At 36.1% G+C, this 19,563-nt stretch overlaps 4 protein-coding genes across 4 annotated transcripts; 1 reads left to right on the top strand and 3 right to left on the bottom strand.

Moving 5' to 3' along the window:
- The first annotated feature begins 1,059 nt into the window (after positions 1–1,059).
- Positions 1,060–3,191, top strand: LOC129802628 (ralA-binding protein 1). The gene has a single exon (XM_055848600.1). It carries the CDS (start codon positions 1,166–1,168, stop codon positions 2,513–2,515), a length of 1,350 nt encoding a protein of 449 aa, XP_055704575.1. The 5' UTR covers positions 1,060–1,165; the 3' UTR covers positions 2,516–3,191.
- Positions 3,192–5,162: 1,971 nt separating this feature from the next.
- Positions 5,163–6,034, bottom strand: LOC129802631 (thioredoxin domain-containing protein 9). The gene has a single exon (XM_055848604.1). It carries the CDS (start codon positions 5,985–5,987, stop codon positions 5,370–5,372), a length of 618 nt encoding a protein of 205 aa, XP_055704579.1. The 5' UTR covers positions 5,988–6,034; the 3' UTR covers positions 5,163–5,369.
- A 3,222-nt stretch (positions 6,035–9,256) lies between these two features.
- Positions 9,257–10,546, bottom strand: LOC129802630 (zinc finger protein 354A-like). The gene is made up of 2 exons (XM_055848603.1): positions 10,409–10,546; positions 9,257–10,346 (listed from the first exon to the last, which is right to left on the bottom strand). The coding sequence occupies exons 1-2, from the start codon at positions 10,511–10,513 to the stop codon at positions 9,423–9,425; spliced, it is 1,029 nt and encodes a 342-aa protein (XP_055704578.1). The 5' UTR covers positions 10,514–10,546; the 3' UTR covers positions 9,257–9,422.
- Positions 10,547–14,453: 3,907 nt separating this feature from the next.
- On the bottom strand, positions 14,454–19,559 carry LOC129802624 (CCAAT/enhancer-binding protein zeta). The gene is made up of 4 exons (XM_055848595.1): positions 19,446–19,559; positions 19,271–19,382; positions 17,648–19,207; positions 14,454–15,415 (listed from the first exon to the last, which is right to left on the bottom strand). Exons 1-4 carry the CDS (start codon positions 19,476–19,478, stop codon positions 14,514–14,516), a joined length of 2,607 nt encoding a protein of 868 aa, XP_055704570.1. The 5' UTR covers positions 19,479–19,559; the 3' UTR covers positions 14,454–14,513.
- Between the last annotated feature and the right edge of the window lie 4 nt (positions 19,560–19,563).

Consider the following 19,563-nt stretch of genomic DNA (forward strand, 5'->3'; position numbering starts at 1 on the left):
ATAATGACTTTTGACTACAGTGGTGATTTTATTGAGTGCATTAGGGTTCATGCTAATCAATTATGGGTCGTTTAATGTTACAGCCCTAATATTCTCAGTGAAAAATTAAGATCCAAAGGCTGCCTCAACCACATTCAAAAGCAGACCATGCAGGCTGCCTTTGAGTACATCGACATCACATTTTAAAGTTCCTCACCAGGAAAAACTGAGGACTTGCGAGTCCTGAATGGGGTAAGCATAGAAGTTCAATGAGCAAGAGAATTTTTTGGTGTAATGCAAAGTAAAACTCATGTTGTAGTTTACTTTGATAAAAATCTCAAATTTTGAACATCATTTTTCAAGAGCCTGGCAAGTTGGCCTTTTTATATGGAGCTATTTGAAGCCAATTCCTAAATAGATCTCGGACTCAGCTTACAGTGCTCCAAGGAAAAAAATTATTTAAACAAAAATTTAGTATATTTATCCCTCCATACGGAAAAGTATCTTATAATACGGAAAAACTTCTCACTTTTTAAATATTTAGCATAACGATCACGAGTGCAGAAAAATTCCCATACGCATTTGTATGTGAAAGTAAGAAATTGGCTTCAACTTTGAAGGCCACTCGCCGGGGACTAATCATTTTTCGTTCAAAGGCAGACCACTTTCCCCTACCTTATTCACAATGGCGAAAAACATCTTTTAGCCATATTTTAAGACCAAATCATGAAGAGTTTCTTGCTTAATTTATTAGCTCCATGCGTATTGGACCATTCTTTATTTCTATTTTTTCATTTTCTAAGATCTCGGTTCGATTGAGGATCCAACCGAGGGTTTCTGCATAACAGAGCTAGTGTTTTACAGGTTTTACATAATGCAGTTTATTGAAAATTCTGAGAGGATTCAATTAAAAATTCTGAGTTTGTTGATATCCGTGAATTGCACTTACAGAGCTAAATTAACAAAAATATGAAAATTCCAAAAATTCCCAAGAGCGTAAGTTATGTATAATGTGTACAGCTTAGAGTTCTATATCGAATAAGACTTACGATAGGCATTACGTGTAACACGCATCACTCCATCTGGGGTATTATGTGGGACGTGTAGTATCTCAATATTATTGGACGTCCGGTCCCTTAATAATTTTAAATAAAAGATATTTGTGTTTTTTTTTTACCTGTGACAAATGGAGTTTGAGAGTCCAGACGTTGAAAAAGAATTCCCAGGGTTATTTGCATCCCAGATGCGCGGAGCCCCAGAGGCAGAGCCTGACGATGAGGCTCGTGGACGTCGACGAGACCGTAAAGAGCGCAAAGACAAGGGCTATGCAGCACTGTCGGGTGAGAGCAGTAGCCCCGAGAAGGACACCAAGAGCCCAACCAGGAGTGGCAAGAAGAAGCCTTTCAAGTTCAAGAAGGAGCGCCGCGATAAATCCCGCCCAAGGCCCCCATTACCAGTATTTGGAGTGGATTTAGAACTTGCAGCTCGACGTTCTCCATGTCTTGATGGGGTGACATTGCCCCTGCCAATGCGACATGCCCTTGACTGCCTCAGGACACACTCAGACGGTCGTCAATCACCTACTCCAGCTCAACGGTCAGCTGTGGCTGATCTTCGGGCTGCTTATGATGCCAGGCGTCTCGATGCACCACAAGGATTGTGTCCGACCGTTGCTTGGGAGCTACTCAGGCTTTTTCTAGCATCACTGCCACATCCATTGCTGCCCACGGCAATGGCGCAGCAGTTAACAGCTGCTCCCACTGCGAGTGCCGTTGAAGCACTTCCAGAAGTTCAGCGAACTGCATTGGCATGGCTGGTGTGTCACCTAGATGTTTTAGAAGCCAAGCACTGTCCTCTTGCAACACTGACAGCAGCTGCACGGATTCCATCGCGTCTTTTGAGTCGTCTGCACTCCCAGTCTAGTGATTTCTTTCCCTGGTGTCATCCTGAGGTTCATGTGGCACCTCTGGTGGCTGCTGGAACCGCCACTCCGCCCCTTCCTGATCATCCGGCCGAAGTGGCAGCTGAACTGGGACGCCAGGAGCGTCTTCTTGCACTCATTCATTCTGACATGAGTGAGGGTTTGGTGTGTGAGCAGCGGGAAGAGCAATTATGGTGTGTCCAGCGCATTGTCACTCATCTGAAGCGTCGGCTGCGCTTAGGACGCCTTCAGTGGAACTCTGAGGCCTCTATGTATCTGCCACATGCCACACATCCCGAAGCTGATGAGCTCATTAAGTTGCAAGTCGAGCATAAGCATCTGCTGCAACTGAGCGAACGACTTCACCAACGTCTCACGGAATTAACTGAAAATACCATCCAGATGGCTGGAGAGGAATCTTCAATTGGTCCAGCTGCTGGCCAAACTGTAACTGAAGAAGATACTCAAGTGGAAGCAATTGTGGCAGAAAATCTCAAACTAATGGCAACTGCAAGTAATCTTGCAGAAAAAATTCAACAAATCACCATGGAAAATCTGCAGCTTCAGGTGGAGGTCACCATTGAGCAGGAAGCTCTCACACGGGATACCGAGTGACAGAGCAAGGGAGAATGAGGATTATTGAGACGGAAATTTTTCAACTAATAAGAAATAAACTACACATAAAACCTTTCTCCACTAAGGAAATAATTTAGCTTTAAGAATAGTACCCATAAATGCTTATATGAAATATTTTATGCCATCCCTTTCTCTGATTGGTTAGAGATGAAATGCTTTATAAAACTTGAGCCAATCAGAGAACGAGAAAGGCTAAAAAATTAAAGAGAAATAAATGTGAATCTTCTCTAAGGGCCTTGACAGACCTGAGGATTAGCTGAGAGACGGCTTAGCGTAATTATATTAGAAATAATGGTTAAACTACATTTCCATCATTTTCCTATAAGTCGTCTCTCAGCTTAAATCGTAAGTGTGTCTAGGGCATAAGGCTTTTAGAAACTACCCTGAAAAAATAGTTTTGTCAAATTAACATGTAAAATTTTGTCAAAAGGATCCATACTACTGCACAGAATATGGAAAAGTTTTGTCAGATTGGTGAACAACATCCTTTAGTTTTAGATAAAATTTTAACAAAATCCATTTGTCCGCTTAATAATTTTTTCCGAATAGGATCCATTTTCGAAAATTCTCTGAATAGTATTTTTTGCAATTGCGATTTTTTTTCCTATATTGTAAATGTAGTTATTGGAATAAATTAATTATTTTAAAATGGTAATTGTATTTAAAATTTAAAAAAAGTAAAAAATTAAATTTGAGCAGGAAGTTTAGGAAAAAGAGATGACAAAGCGTCCCAGCTTTGCAGTATGCTAGAACTCACGAGATAGAGCTCTCCGTGAATTAGTTTTTGCATGATCTTTTGGTGCTTGCTTACTGGTCTACTAGAGATGAAATTGATACATAAATCACAAAATCATTTGAAAATCAAAAAAATCCGTAGTTAACCGATTCATTACCAATGCAGCCGGGGTTAGAAATTACAATACTTTTCCAAAAAATCAAAATTTAAACAAATCGGTTGAAGAATGGGCCCTCCAAAGTAGTATGATGGGACGACATGTTTGCCTGGACTATCTCTAACTAAAACATATTCGAAAATCATTGAAAAAGCTTGGGCCAATTTTGAGAAAAACCAAAAAAATATATTTTGAAGGGGATAGAGGGAGGGTGGGAAGGGGGAAAAACATCTAGAGATATTGTTTTTTTTTTATTGGGGGTCATCGAAGACCAGAAGTCGATATCTCTCACCGTTTAAGCTCCAGAACGCTGAGAAGTTGAAAAAAGACGATTATATAACGGCTCCGTCTTTGTGTTCGAGCAGTAAAATATTTGATTAGAAGAAAAATAAATTGATAAATTAATATGTAAAATAATCAATAGATAATAAATTAGAATGAATATACAGTGGTGGCCAAAATAATAGGACCACTTTGTAAAACTTATTTTTGTTTTAATTTTTGTATCTTTTCCCAACTTGTTGCCATGACTTTGATGTAGAAATCTTCAAATTATTAACATCTCTCTATATTGCGCAGAATAAATAGTGAAATTCAATTCGGACAATAAAGAAAATGGTCATTAATAGTTTCTAAATACAGCTTAAGTTCCACTTATTCGATTTATAGGTCACATTCATTTATTTAAATGAAAGTGGTCCTATTACATTGTTAAAACAGAATTTCACTATTGACATATTCTGCGAAAAATAGAGATCTCTTGCGGTCAAAACAATATGTATTCGACGTAAGGTAATTATTTGAACATTTCTACATCAAAATTATTTGAAAAAATTGGAATAAAAAAAATACAAAAGAAAAAATATTGGTTTTTGCAAGGGCGGTCCTATTATTTTGGCCACCACTGTATTTATAGATCAACAAAATACCGCATTTTGAGGAGTAAATGGTCAGTCTAAATCTACTATTAGATAAGAGGTAAATATTAAAAAATGTGTGAATCAATGACGTTTTTTATTGGCAAACTTTAAATTTTTGAATACTTCTAATTTTTTCCAAAGCAGACAGAAGAATTATTTTATTGACCGAATAAATTGAAGTTATTCATTAAGTCATGTATAGTATTTTACTGAATTATTTGAATTATTACACGAAATTTTGCTTTTCTCACGACTTCAATTCTAAAATTATTCATGGGGCTGCTTGAGACAGTCAAAACCTTGTATAAATGAAAACCTTTGTAAAAAACTTTACTTCCACAAGAACAAAATTAGCCTCCTTTTAGATTTATATTACCTTAGTCCGAAAAAAATTTTTGTCAAGTTAACAAGTTTGTCAAAAGCATTAGGGGGAAGTGGGACACCTGTGAAATTGGGATTTTTATACTACATTTAAGTGGAACTGTGTCATATCATAATGTAATTTAGCTTCTAAATCCGTTTTTGCAATCAAATTATTGTATCACGATGATGCTCAATTTTATTGAAAAATAGGTGAAAAATCCCAATTTCAAAGGTGCCCCACTTCTCCCTATTTTCCTTATGAGACAGTTTTGCCAACAACATCCTTTATACGAAATTTTAAGATCTATTGGTTTCTTTTAACAAAACTTTTGAAGCACACTTCTTAAAAATAATGATCTTGTTTTTGTGGGCTACGGCAAGAAAATCGTAGTGAAAGTTAATTATAACAGAAATGAACTACCTAAGGAAAAGTGTAAATCCATTCCTAAAATAAGTTAAATTCATTTTATTTCAGTGCTTAATAGATTTATAAAAGCGTCATTTTATTATTAAAAAAAAAATTAAAAAGCATACAAACAAAAAATAGGAGTGATATGAGTGAAATAATTGTGTTAATGAGATCCTTCCGGGAGTGGCCAAAATGTTAGTCTCCTCTGGGAATGTCTCTCTCTCTTTTTCTTTCACAGGCGCATCCTTCTAGTCTGAGTCTGAGGAATTGCTGCGACCCCTGATGATCTTGAGTGACTTCGCCTTGGGCTTTGCATCCATTCCCTCACTTTCATCTGCCTCAATAGCACCCCCCACAGCTAGTCGACGCTCCAGAACAACCGTTGGAAAGTCATCTCGACCTCCAAGATCCCTGAGAGACACTACATAGTCCCTGGTTTTGCCGTCCTTCACTAAGGCCACTGTCGGTACTGTACGGATGCGTAAACGTTCCATGAGGAAGGGTGCTCGCTGAGCATTGAGACGGCAGAACTTAGCTTCGAGATGCTTTGGCGCTAGCCGACCCAGATGCATGTCAAATACCCGGCACAACTCTGTATCATCTCTGAAGAAGTGACAGATGACCGATGAAGATGCCTTGGACACTGCGAAGAACTCCTTCTCATCCGCCAGCTCTGTGTATGTTCCATGACCACATTTTCGCCATTCCTCCAACTTCACCTGACGCTCCTTGAATTCCCGCAAGCGCCTCTGGCGCAATGATGCCAATTCTTCTTCTGGTGTGGCATCCAGACGATCAATCTGGGCATCTATTTCAGCCTCAAGACGTCTCGTGGCTGAGAGTATTCCTTGCTCCAGATGGTCCATGCTGAGATAATGACACACGACTGTTTTTTTTGTCCCACTGTTACCAACATTCGAAAGTTTCCCAGTCGTGAACAAGAGTCTTACAAAATGCCCAGAGTGAGACCATTTTTTGTAAGCCTTGCCTTTCACTACTCATGGGCACTCCGTACCGTAGCAGTCATAGGAATCTTTGTATTCTACCGAAACAGGGAAATTTAGAAAAGAGAATGGTACAATCAGGGGCCTCTCGACATTTCATTTTTTCATACGGTTTTGCATAGAGGCACTGAAGACTATTGGCAAGTTTTTTCCTAAACAGAATTGACTTATCAGTCTGATATATTTTAAAATTGTGCATTAAGAGCTATCTAAAAATACATATTTTATAGTGCTCGCCGAAAGATTACAAGAACTACGAGGAAATTTGTTTAAGTCGCGGTGCAATATCTACAAAATTTTTACAAGGAAAAGTGATTTTTCATTAGGTTTGCTGGGCCCCTGCGATTAACGTAGAACTGCAAAATTTTCCCCGATGAGGGCTTAATTCCCTGTATAGATTTTTCTTGTTTTCTGGTTTTCAATTACTTTCAACATTTGAATTTCTTCTTTCCTTTGATCCTCTATGATTGTAGATGTTAAAAATTTAAATCCAACTGAAAAATCGCATTCGTTTCAAGGATCCTTATCGTATCCACATTATTAGGTGCAATATTTTCGATTTTTTTATGTTTAAATTATTTTGGAATTTTTTCACAATGTTTTATTTTGCTGTTTTATTATAAATTTTCAGGGAGGTCCTACACTGTCTACAGGCTAAATGTTTAGAGATAGCGATTTATGGTTTTCGAGGGGCTCCCCATAAGTTGAAATTCGGATCTTTAACACGAGTATTGTTTGGCCTTTACATGCCACAGTAGATCTATAAATCTCTCCATTTTTAATTTCTATGACCCCTGTCAGCTGTGATCTCGGGTTTGAAAATTGTTCATATTTTTTCTGGTATCATATATCTATAAGTCTGGAATTCGTACAATAAATGAGATGCTCAGAGCAGAAGTTGTCTCCTTTGCATGCATTTCCCTATTAAAACAGTCCACTTCTACTCTGAGCGTCTCAAATAAGAAAAAAATCTCACGCATTTACAAATTAAATGATTTAGTCGATGCAATGTTCAATTGTTCAATGTTCAATTTGTCTAAAAAAGCTGTTCAATGTTCAATTTATCTAGAAGCATCGTCTCTAAAAGATTTCACTCCTGGACAGTCAACAATATGGACTGGTTTAATACATCTAAAACGTGAATATGGGAAAGCGCGCTACCTTCGGACGACTCAAGCTTCGCACAATTCTATATGTTCCTTATGGATTTCACCCATAGCTCTTTTTTGAAATCTTGAGGCATTGGACTAGCTATTAAAATATAATATTACAATGGGCCAAAAACATTTATAACACATTGAAAAAATGCTTTGTGTGAAGCATAAATCGTCCGAAGGTAGCGCGTTTTCCCCTATTTTGGAACGGATGAAATCTTATTTGTCCGTCTGGCTGTCGCCAGCTCTAGAGGTCAAACGGTTAGAGATAACGACTTGGGACCTTCGGGGGACCCCCCCCCCCCATAAGTCGACCCAAGGATCGTTAATATGCCCCTCATTTCCCCTCACCCCTCCCCTTCCCCACCAAAACCATGTATTTTTGGGATTGCTCGAAAACGCGTCGTGCGATTTTTTTTCATTTTTGGATATGTTTTAGAGATCACCCAGGCGGACATTTCGTCCTTATACAAAAATATCGTTGAATCACTCCTAATAACGGTTTTCAAGGTCAAAGGTTAAAAAGTCCCTATAGAGTGCATTTATCAAGCGAAAGATCTCGGAATTTCCGATAAAACTGAACCGGTTCCAATCGGTTTTGAACCGGTTCATAACCGATAACTAATTTTCATTCGAAATTGAATTAAGTTAGTGCAAAGTTATTTTGGGCAATGTTTTGAGTGATTTATAAATCCGTTCGAATCGGTCGTTAACCGGTAATGAATCGGTTATTAACTGATAAGTAATTTTTGTCCTAAAATCAATTTTATTACTTTTAAAAATTGTTTGTGGGATCTTTCGAGTAATTTACAAATCGAAATCAGTTGGGAACCTGTAAGCATCCGGTAAACGGATAGCATCTAAGTCACGAGTTCAAGCACTTCGCACTGGGATGCTTTCCGTGTAAATTACAAATTGATAAAATGTAAATAGACTAAAAATTATCAAAATGGCCCGGTACAATCGAATAAATAAAAAAAAATATCTGAAAGTAAAATTATTTATTTTTACTGCAACTGTTGTATTTTTTTCCAAACAAATTTTATTTCCCAATAACAGAAATTTCAATAATGTCGGAATCGGATATAATTATAAATGATAATAAATGAATTTTCGGCTAAAAGAAATTGAGAAAAAATAAAATGGCGTCAGTCCTACAAAGCATAAAACTAAAATTCCCTCTACTTACATTTTAAAGCAATTTGCTCCTCCTATAATAATCCTATCCTTTCCCTGTCCTTGTCCTTTTCCTTTGTATCCCTAATAAATTTCAGTGTTATTACTTTTAAATTCAAAATTAATTCTTTTCCTGTACTTACAAAATATATGTCTTGCTTCATCAAAGTTTGGACACAAAATGGCGTACGCCTATTCTCTGTCTATTCAATATAGTCCTTTCCAAAAATTCCCATATTCCAATGTACTTCCACTAAATTTAAACTATTTTAAAATCTAACTGACTGCCATTTCAAATATTAATTTAATTAACAACAGCAACCAAGACCTTGATCGAATTTTGACTATTGGTAATATAAACGATTCATCCTTTTCGCAATCATAAATTTATCTTTTATCCTTTTGCCTTTTTATTTATAATTATTAAGCGTCTTAATTAATTTAAAATTTTAGTATGTTAGTGAAAATGAGGTAAATTTGTCTTTTGGCGAAAAGAAGTGATTCAGTTCTAATCCTAATATAATTTAATGTGATTATTTTTATGATACAGTGATGGTCAAAATAATAGGACCACTTTGTAAAGCTTATTTTTGTTTTCATTTTTGTATCTTTTCCCAACTTGTTGCCATAACTTTGATGTAGAAATCTTCAAATTATTAACATCGTAGAATAAAAGTTGTTTTGTCCGCTAGAGGTCTCAACAATATGGAAAATAATATGTATTCGACGTAAGGTAATTATTTGAACATTTCTACATCAAAATTATTTGAACAAATTGGAATAAAAAAAATACAAAAAAAATAATGGTTTTTGCAGAGGTGGTCCTATTATTTTTGCCCCCACTGTATATGAAATATTTTTTATTAATTGCCTAAAACAGCTCAAAACAACAATTTTTGAAATTTTGACTAAGAATAAATTTGGCTAAGTGGAGGCGTGAGAGGCGCATTTTTATCCTGAACCCGAATTAACTGGCTGCTGTATTTTTTTGGGGAGACTTGGAACATTCATGCTGCACAAGTGAGGCTTTCCTAATGAAATCCTGACCACATTTGGTGCACACGTACCCATTTGTGTGAATGGCACTGTGAGATTTAAGAGCTTCCTGGGAGGCGAAGCATTTTCCGCATCTGTCACAGAGATGGGATTGGCGGGAGGGACTACCATGAGCTTCAATATGCCTAAAAAGTTCATTTCTATTGGTGAATTGCTGAGAACAAAGTCGACATCTATAGATTGCACTATCGCTCTCCTCCACGGCATCTCCATGGATGGAAGATTTGTGATTCTCCAGATTGAAGCGATTATTGTAGGTTTTACCACATTGATCACAAACGAATGAGCTTCGATCACGATGACTCAAGCTATGCTGATAGTATTTCTTTCGTTTGTCGAAAATTTTGTTGCAGGTATTGCATTTATAGATGTTAATCTTCTTGCACTGTCCAGGTGTCTTCATATGGTTCGACAGGGCATCGAATGAGTCAAATCTCTCCCGGCAACCCATACAGAGAAAAGACGAAGGGGCATTCGTAATTATTGGGACTTTCTTCTCTACAGTCCCAGAAGCAGAAGAACTCGGAGGTCCAATTTTTACCATGGTAAGGTCAGAACGTCCAGACAGTTTCTTTACAATCGTTGTAACATCCCGCTTTACAACACCCTTCTCCTGCTTCTTATTCAGACCATCTGATCCTTTCCTCTTCTCATATTTCTGATGCACAACTTTAGCTGTGACATCAGGAAGTTTCTGTATCTGTTTCGGTATTTCCCGGAGTTCCAGAAGACGTTTTTCCGTTGCATTAGCCATAGAGACAAAATTGGCAAATGTCTCGAGGGTATCGCGACAACTGGAACAACATGTTACTGGTAGCTTATCCCCCATGGACACCTTCGGTAAAACGAAATCTGTAAACTAATCTCCTGTTATGCATAAATTATTTGGTGACTCACCTTCCTGGCCAAGCACACTTCAACATTTGTCATCACTGAAGGACTTTCAAGGATATTCACGGTATCTGGATTAGAAGAGCCGCAAAAGCGGCACACTTGATTCATTTTATTTACCTTTCTTTGACATGTAAACAAATAATAAAAGCGAATTTCCAGCGACATGGGCGAATGTGATTAAATCGGATTTAAATTTAAACCCATAAAAAAACCGTGAAAATGTATTCTGGAAACAATCCTTACACAATTTTGAATTTGATTTCTTTAATTAAATAAAAAGTTGTAATAAAACTAACTTAGTTTATAATAAAGTTGATTTTTATGTGAGCCAAATTCAGAATATTTTTTTCATATAAAATGCATAGCATTGAATTCCATGAAACCCATGAAACAGATAATATTAAAAAGAAATTTATAATTATGTAATTATAGTTCTTTAAACTAGAATATCTGTGAGGACATAAAGATTATCTTTTGAGCAATATCCCATCTTTAAATGAGCTAATAAGAACCTTTAATTAATTAGCAATATTTGCAGTGGTGGCAAAAATAATAGGACCACCCTTGATAAGCCTACTTTTTTAACTTTTGTAATTTTTTATTCCAATGCATTAAAAATAATTTTGATGTAGAAATGTTCAAATGATTTCCATACATCGAATAAGTGTTATTTTGGCCATTAGAAATCTCTACAGTATATTCTCTCAAATTCGGGCATTTGGGACCGATATGTCACCCGAATTAGAGAGAAATTCGGGCATCAAATTGTTTCAAATGAAACGATTTTTTTGTTTACCTGCATACTCATATTAAGTTTACATGCTCATGTTAATTGTAAGTTTCATAAAAAAAAACCCTTAATACACCTGCTCTTCGTTATCCGGCACTTCGTTATCCGGGTGACAGCTCGTGACAGCTGCCAAACACTGGCGGTTGATGTATTCAAAATTATTTTTATTAAACATGAAGTTTGTCCAGAGTGAATTAAAGTATTATTATCATTGTATCGAAGTTTTTAATACATAATTGTGATAAAAAAATGAAATATAAGTATACCATGAAGAAAATTTTCTTGTTCTTTGTCAGACAGAAAATAAATTCACACAGAACAAAATAGAAAAACCGTTGATCATTCAAAAAACCTAAATGTCATTTTGTCCCCCAGTCAGCCGGATAACGAAGAGTCGAGTGTAATGCAAAATCACATCACAACTGAAACAAAGCATGGCAAATTTGAGCATATTTGCTTCATTCGATAATTATAATCGAACTTCAAAAATGTCAATAAACTTTATTCAAATTTAACTGCTGCCCGAATTAAAAAGTAGCCCGATGTTAAAGGAGCCGAATTAGGGAGAGTCTACTGTATTTTGACATATAATACGTGAATAGTGATAATCTCTTCGGACAATAAAATAGGACCACTGTAATAAACTCAAATTTATTTCAAGCATTTAAAAAATAACAAAATTTTAGTGAAATGTCAATAATTATTTAGTGTCTTAAGAATTAATTTTCCAAGTTCGGGTAAAGGCAACTACGAGAAATTGGAGCAAATATAGAACTTTCTCGTTAGAGACTCTATTAGATTTTTTAGGCTACGAAAGCATATGGAATGACCGTGAATATCATAGCTGATTACATTAAATTAAGAAAATCAATAATCTATAACACAATATAGTGTTATAGACTACATAAGACTCGGAATTTTGGCGGTCACCAGTTCCACGGGCCAATAGTATTAAGAAAACAACAATTCAAGATTTTCAAATGATTCAATGTGTCGAAATCAGTCTAGCATGTCATCGTAAGGTATTCTATAGGAAAATTTTGGTTAAAAAGGTCCTCAGATAAGTCCTAACTAGAAATAGATTTTGAACAACAGGGTTACTAGGGTTACTTGGAAGGACGAACATGATAACGCGGTGAATTACCTTAATGAAAGAGGGGAAAGAGGTTAAAATTTTTCATTAAATAATAAGTCTAGAATGAAGCTCATCATCATAAAAGAATCTTCTTTTATGATGAAATTTTAATTTGTTTAACATTTTTTCGAAGTGAAACGAGGTTTTTAAATGCTTGAAATAAATTTGAGTTTATTAGAGTGGTCCTATTTTATTGTCCGAACAGATTAAAACTATTCACGTATTATATGTCAAAATAGAAGAGATCTCTAATGGCCAAAACAACACTTATTCGACGTATGGATATCATTTGAACATTTCTACATCAAAATTATTTCAATGCATTAGAATAAAAAATTACAAAAGTTAAAAAAGTAGGCTTATCAAGGGTGGTCCTATTATTTTTGCCACCACTGTATATTGAAGGTTGAGAACAGTAAAGTCAGTAAAGTGCTTTAAAAAAATTCTAGAAGAAAAAATCAAGATAATGTTCCAATAATAATAGCCGGAGTTGGGCTACATTGAGCTGAAGCTACATTAAAAACGCTATTTTTTTCGTATATTTCTAAAAGAAGCTAGACTTTAATGTAATGTAGTTTAGAAAAACAAAGGAATTGTGAATCTAAATTAATTTATGGCAAGGTCAAGCTTCTTTAGAAATATGTAAAAAAAAAATAACTTATTTTATGTAGCCCTACCTTTCCATACAATTTTGATCAATGCATAGCTCAAAGTTGATTAGAAATGAGTTTAAACGATTTCTGAAATTCCAAGATGGGCCAAAAGTTTCTTAATTATCCTTTCATTAACAATATATTTTACTAATATTGACACATTAAAAATTTCCAAATTCTTTTTAAATTATCTACTTACCAAATTAAATGTTACTGATAAAAATTTTACAGCTTGTATTGTGAGGAATTTGTGTAAAAATTTTTTGACATAATTTATTTCAAAATGACTCATTTTGACGAAAATTTCTAACAATGTTTGATCGGTTTGATCAGTCGTTCGTCAATATAAAGCCTCTACAGCAGAGGTGTGCAAAAACCGTTGAAACCGAAAAAACGTCAAAATAAGTTTATTCAGGTAGCGTTTTGACCATTGACGTACAAGTTTCATTTGACGTTTGTTCGGTTTCAAACGGTTCTTGCACACCTCTGCTCTACAGTTATTACAGATTGGGAGCAATTTTCGTCAAAAATTACCTTTTTCAAAAAAGTCGCCTGTGCTGCCGCAGAGGAAAATGATAAAATGCCATTAACATGACAGCTATTGACAAAAATTGCTTCCGATGTGTAGAGTCCTTAAAAGGTACTGAAGTCTCAATAACACGCAATGGAGTTTATTTTAAATTTATGCAATAGAAATTGAGTTTTGATCTTGCAATTCTTAATTACAATAGGCTCTCTCTCAATTAGGCATTTGGGCAAAATGTCATCCGGTTTATCGATAGATTTGGGAGTCAAAGCCTTTGTAAATTCCACAAAAAGCGCTCAATTATAAGGAATCACGATAAAATAGGAAGAACTACAGCGAATTTGAGCAAATTAACTTCATAATTAAACGTGAAAATTGTCAACAAAATTTTTCGCCCGATTGAAAAAGAGCCGATTGAGCGAGATTCTACTGTATAATGGGTCATTTGCCGAAATATCTAACTGCAGTCCGATATAAAAGAAAAAGTTTGCTGCTGTTTTCGTTAAAAGTTTGTCGAAGTGATTTTTCTTCACCGATTTGACGAAAGTTTCAACAACATTACAATACAAACCTTTTCTTTCAAATTAAGGTCTCTACACATTGGGAGCAATTTTCGTCAAAAATTGCAGTTTTGACAGATTTTTAACAGTGCAGACAATTTCCTTCAAAAAAGCAATTTTTGGCGAAAATTGCTCTCAATATGTAGAGGCCTTTAAGGCCTCTACACATTGGGAGCAATTTTTGTCAAAAATTGCATTTTTGACAGAATTTTGACGTTTCTGCCTATAGCACTGCAGCCAATTTCCTTCAAAAAAGCAATTTTTGACGAAAATTGTGCTCAATGTGTAGACACCTTTAGAGGATAGGATGATATTTATTGAAGAGATTGGAGACTAAAAAGGGTAAGAATATTTAATCTTACGTAATTATTCAACTGAATCCAATTACTCCATTAAAATTTCTTTATTCAGTAAATAACAAAATTTACTTAAAAAAATAGTTACTTACTTTCGTTTCTTGCCGACCTTTCCGCTGGGCTTAAACTTTTTATGGGCTTTGAAGGCTCTCTTTTTGGAGTTCTTGTTGCGTGTTTGCTCCCACTGCATTTGCTTTTCCGAAGATTTATCCTTGTTGGCTATTTCCCCGAGAGTTCCGTGATTCTTCAATTTACTACTCTCCTCGAGAATATCAGCAAAATCATCCGCAGCCGCAAACAGTGAAGACATATCCGCTTTTTCTTTCAACTTTCTCCTGAATTCCTTATCATTCAGCATCTTCAGTGTTTTGCCCTTCTTCCCACTTTCATCTCCAGACTCATCCTCTTCATCACTTGAAGAGAATTCCATTGCTTCATCCAAATCGTCACTATCATCACCCAGTGATAAATCATCATCAGAAGAATTATCAATATCCGATCCTCCTGCGTCTTCCCAATCATTTTCTTCCTTTTCAGCATCACTCTCTTCATCTCCTTCGGATTTCCTCTTCTTTCCTTTCCCCTTCTTCACCTCTCCCTCATTTAATTCCTTCATATAGTCAACATCCAGATTCTTTTCAGATGTCTTGGGGCCCAAACTATCGAGATATGCCTCAAATTCATCATCATCAACCGATCCATCAGATTCTGAGCCTTCCTCCTCCTCTGCTCCACGCAATTCTCGGCGCTTTTTGAGAAATTCAAAGATGAATCTTTCATTTTCCGTACAATTTTCCTCAGATATTGCCTTAATTGGCTGCCCTCGACTTCCCAATGGCTTGTACTCACGACTCTTCTGATAAGCTTTCTGTACAACTGAATGCACCTCTTTGTCACTCTTCTTTTTGGGATTTTTAAAAGCAAACCGATCGAGAAATTGTGTCAGAGAAAAATCTACAAGAGGATCTCCGTAGTAAGTATTCTTGCGTCCTGAAATAAAGTTTATCCATCAGATCTTAAAGTGAAGAAAATACTCGTGCAAGGAGCATAAATCTTGACTTCGTTTCGCACAAATTTATAAAATTTAAATTAATAAGAACTTTGTTTCAACTGACTTCTACGATTTTCTTATGAACATTTTATAAAACAATGCTCACTTATGTTGAATTCTAGAATTTAAGATGCAAAAAATAAAAGAAGATCCTTCCTAAAATTTTCCCAAAAAAAAAATGATGTTAAGTAGAAAAAAATCGAAATGTGGTTCATTTTAAAAAGATCAAAGATTTCTTCTTTGAACTCAATTCTCATTTGAAACCTTATATCGAGATTTTCAAGGTTTCCAATACTAAAATTTTAATTGTTAGAAAACTTTACTGGCAAAACCAAAGAAGATAATTCACAAGGATCACGAACTATTTTTTTTTCTTGACATATCATCCTGCAATAAATTTAAGCATTTTTCATGATCTATCAGTAAGGCCCCAGGATTATTGATTTATGGCAATATGCAAGCATATTTAGGCAAAAATCTAATTTGTAAAATTATTTTTTCTAATAGGGAAAGACTTTCAGGTTTCGCACACACACTAGCTTCAAACACTTCATTATTTTACTGCTCGAACTCAAAGAGAGAGCCGTTATATAATCTTCTTTTGTCAACTTGTCACCGTCCTGGAGCTTAAACGGTATGAGATATCGACTTCCGGTCTTCGATGACCCCCAATAAAAAAACTATCTCTAGACGTTTCTTTTTCCCACTCCTCACCCCCTTCCACCCCTCCAAAACTGTTTTTTTTTTCTTCTAAATATTAGCCCAAGTTTTTTTAATGACTTTCGGATATGTTTTAGGTTGTCCAGCCGAACATTTCGTTCAAACATACCTATGACCGGAAAATTCTCCATTTTTATTTATTGAAGGTCCGAACTGGACATACGAACGCAACGCATTCCTACTTGATGAACAGAACGGATCCTCCCTCTTGTTCCATTTGTAACGTTCCATTATCAGTAGAGCACTTCCTAGTCAATTGTCCCGAATACTCCCATCTCAGTGAGAGAAATCCGAAAAAGTTAAAATAACATTCCGGAAATGTTAATTTTGCACTGCATTATTGATCCGAAATCAATGTAAATATTATGCTTTTTAGGTGTATTATGGGTTAAAGTTACCCTTTTTCATGTTAATTTTACACTTAAAAAGGTGTAAAATTAACGTTAAAAAATGTCGATATTTTTTTTAGACCTAAAAAGTGTTAAAGTTACGAGGAAAAAAGTTAATCGCACCCCCTTATTTATAACCCACAAACAAGTTTGTACTTTTTTCACAAACATTGTTCGTAACATGATCACTTGACGAGCATATTTTGTACTTTTACAAACATTTGTTCGTAATTGTTCGTAAACGCACAAAAAATGTTCGTAAATTTTTGTTTTCCTGACGAATATTTTACGAACATTTACGAACAAATGACAAAATTTTACGAACAATTTATTTTACGAAAAGTGACTAGATTGCATAAGCGTATCTGTATAGGGTTAAAAGGGTTGCATTAATTCGAAAAAGTGTTTTGCTAAACGATTATCACTTAGCTAAGTTTTCGTTCTAATGATGTTGAAAAATTTTACTCGAATTGACGGCTTTTTTTGCACCATTTAGTAAATATTTAGGGCAAGTGTGCCAAATTCCGGCCGGCTTGCAATTCCGGCCACTTTTTTTCCTCGAATTTCGAAGAATTTTTAGTTTTTGCATACTCTAAGAGATCATAGAATGCAAAAAAATACAAAAATGTCGCTTCGACAAATGAGATAATGTGAAAAAGACATTGGAAAAATTCTGGGAAGGCAAGAAACTATAAGAATGAAAGTGGCCGAAATAGACCACCAAAGCTGTGTCTACATTTTTATGAATTTTAAAATTGAATAAGAATAATTTGAGCGAAAATGAAGACGATAAACTGCCTATAAGGTTCCAAGAAACATTCCTTAAGAAAGAATAAAAAAATTAATTTGTATTGAAAATATTATATTTCAAACTTGAGACTTTGGCACTTGCACGCAACTATGCCGAAATTTGGGACGCTTACCCTAACAAACTTATTTAATAAAAAAAAATTATCAATAAAACCAATATTAAATGGGAAAGATAAAAAGATATTCTGAGTGTAAAGATTAGGAAAGCCAAGACACATTAGTAAAGTAACACACAGAAACCTTTCAACTTACTTTCCAAGACGCACTCCACGAACTTCTGCACAGTGGGATGAAAATGCTCTGAGAATCTCAGTAATTCCACAAAAGGCTCATACTGTGCTCCAGCTCCAGCTGGATTCCTGTAGAATGGATCGTAATTGAGCGGTAGCCTATTGATTTTTGGCTTTTTCTCCTCATCCTCCTTCTTGATCCCATTGATATCAACATGGCACCATGATTCACTGCTTTTGGATTTTTTCTTAGTCAGTTTCTTGGGCTTCTGCGAGGAATCTTCATCTGCATCGGAATAGTGCTCAGAATCGCTATCGTAGAGCTGCGCCTTGGCCTTATTCTTTGCAATATCTTCTGCTGTGGGCTTCTCTTGGATTCTATTGAGTTCCGGACGCTCCTGCAGGATTTTTTGGATTATCACAAAGACTCCACATGTCATTTGGGATGGGAGGTAGAAAGTGATCTGCAGAAGACGCTTAAGAAAAGCCTGAGCTCGTGGGATATCATGATCAATGGCCACAGCTCGATGAACAATGTAGAGAAACTGCGCTGACCATTTGTGTGTCATTGTCGTGAGCTCCATGGAGACAATTTTCCGGTAGAGAGCTGTGTAGAAGCGATCCCGTTTGATACTTGCACAGGTGATCATGACTTGGAGCAACAGCCCAAGAGCCTGGATGGCAATCCGGATCTCAGCAAAATGGATCAAGCGATAGATGATGTTCTGGAGTTCTTCGCTAAGGGGATTCATGGTGGCTTTATTGTCTTCAGCTGCAGCTGCAACAGATCTCCTGAGACACCGCAGAATAGCCTGCATTGTCCGATTATTGACCATGCCCTTGTCCACGAGGATTTTGAAGAAGGAGAAGCAAATGTTTGTGAGCTTCCGGGCCACTTCCACAGAACACAAAGTAGCTATTTCAGCCAAGAACGTCAGAGTGACATGCTGTGCGCGTTCTGAAATGTTTGGCCGGAAGATAACTCGCTCAGCTTCCTTGACAATCACCCCACACATATTTGGATGCTTATTGGCCACTTCTGTGAGATGATACTGTGCCTTTGCAGCTACCTTCACCGTTGGGTCTCCCATTTTATTTACAATCATCGACAGCAACATTGCTTCCTTCTCAGGACTGTGAATCAGGAGCTTTGCAGCACAAACAATAGCCAAACATTTATGAACTTCCTGACCACTTTTCAGAATACCCTCCAAGTTCTGCAGAAATGTGAAATAACGCTGCTTCAGTTCGGCCTCAAAATGCCAGTACGTGTAAACCTTCTCCATGAAACTTTTCTCTAGGTTCTTATCTCCTTTCAAATTCTTCCAATCACTTCCACGTTGATCCATTGCAATGAGTTTTCTATTGCTCGGCAGAATGGAAGACATAAAGAGATCTGTAATGACATCAACTACATCTACACTGGACTTATTTGCGGCTTTTGTGAGCCCAATGAGGACATCCAGAGCTGACAAATTGCCCAGAGGATTGCTCTGAAACAGAAGCGTTCCTGCATTGGCTCTATCTCTCAAAGTTCCACGATGCAGAGCTGTCTGAAGCCATTTAGCATCAGATGGATTCTCTGTGGACAAATTACAAATAGTTTATATTTTAAGAATCACGAGGAAAATCAAGAAAACCATACTTTTCTGAAGATTGTTGAAATTCTTGTTGAATGTTGATTCGCACGTTGATGTGAGTTCGCTGAGTTCCTCCTCACTCAACTCCACAATTTCACCGGAATTGTACTTTTTCACCTGGAAATGACAATAGTCAATAAATCTAAAATACTTTACAATTGGTTTTCAGTAGTTTTTTACCTCTTCAAACCACTTTTTTCCCTCATTTTCCATGATTTCTCTGAAAACAATTTCAAGATATCACAACAAAACCATGTGGATTGTAATTGCCTGTTGAGTCGAGTGGTGCCGCTGAAAG

This window comes from Phlebotomus papatasi, chromosome 2 (assembly GCF_024763615.1).
Source record: "Phlebotomus papatasi isolate M1 chromosome 2, Ppap_2.1, whole genome shotgun sequence".
In the NCBI taxonomy this organism is placed as follows: Eukaryota; Metazoa; Arthropoda; class Insecta; order Diptera; family Psychodidae; genus Phlebotomus; species Phlebotomus papatasi.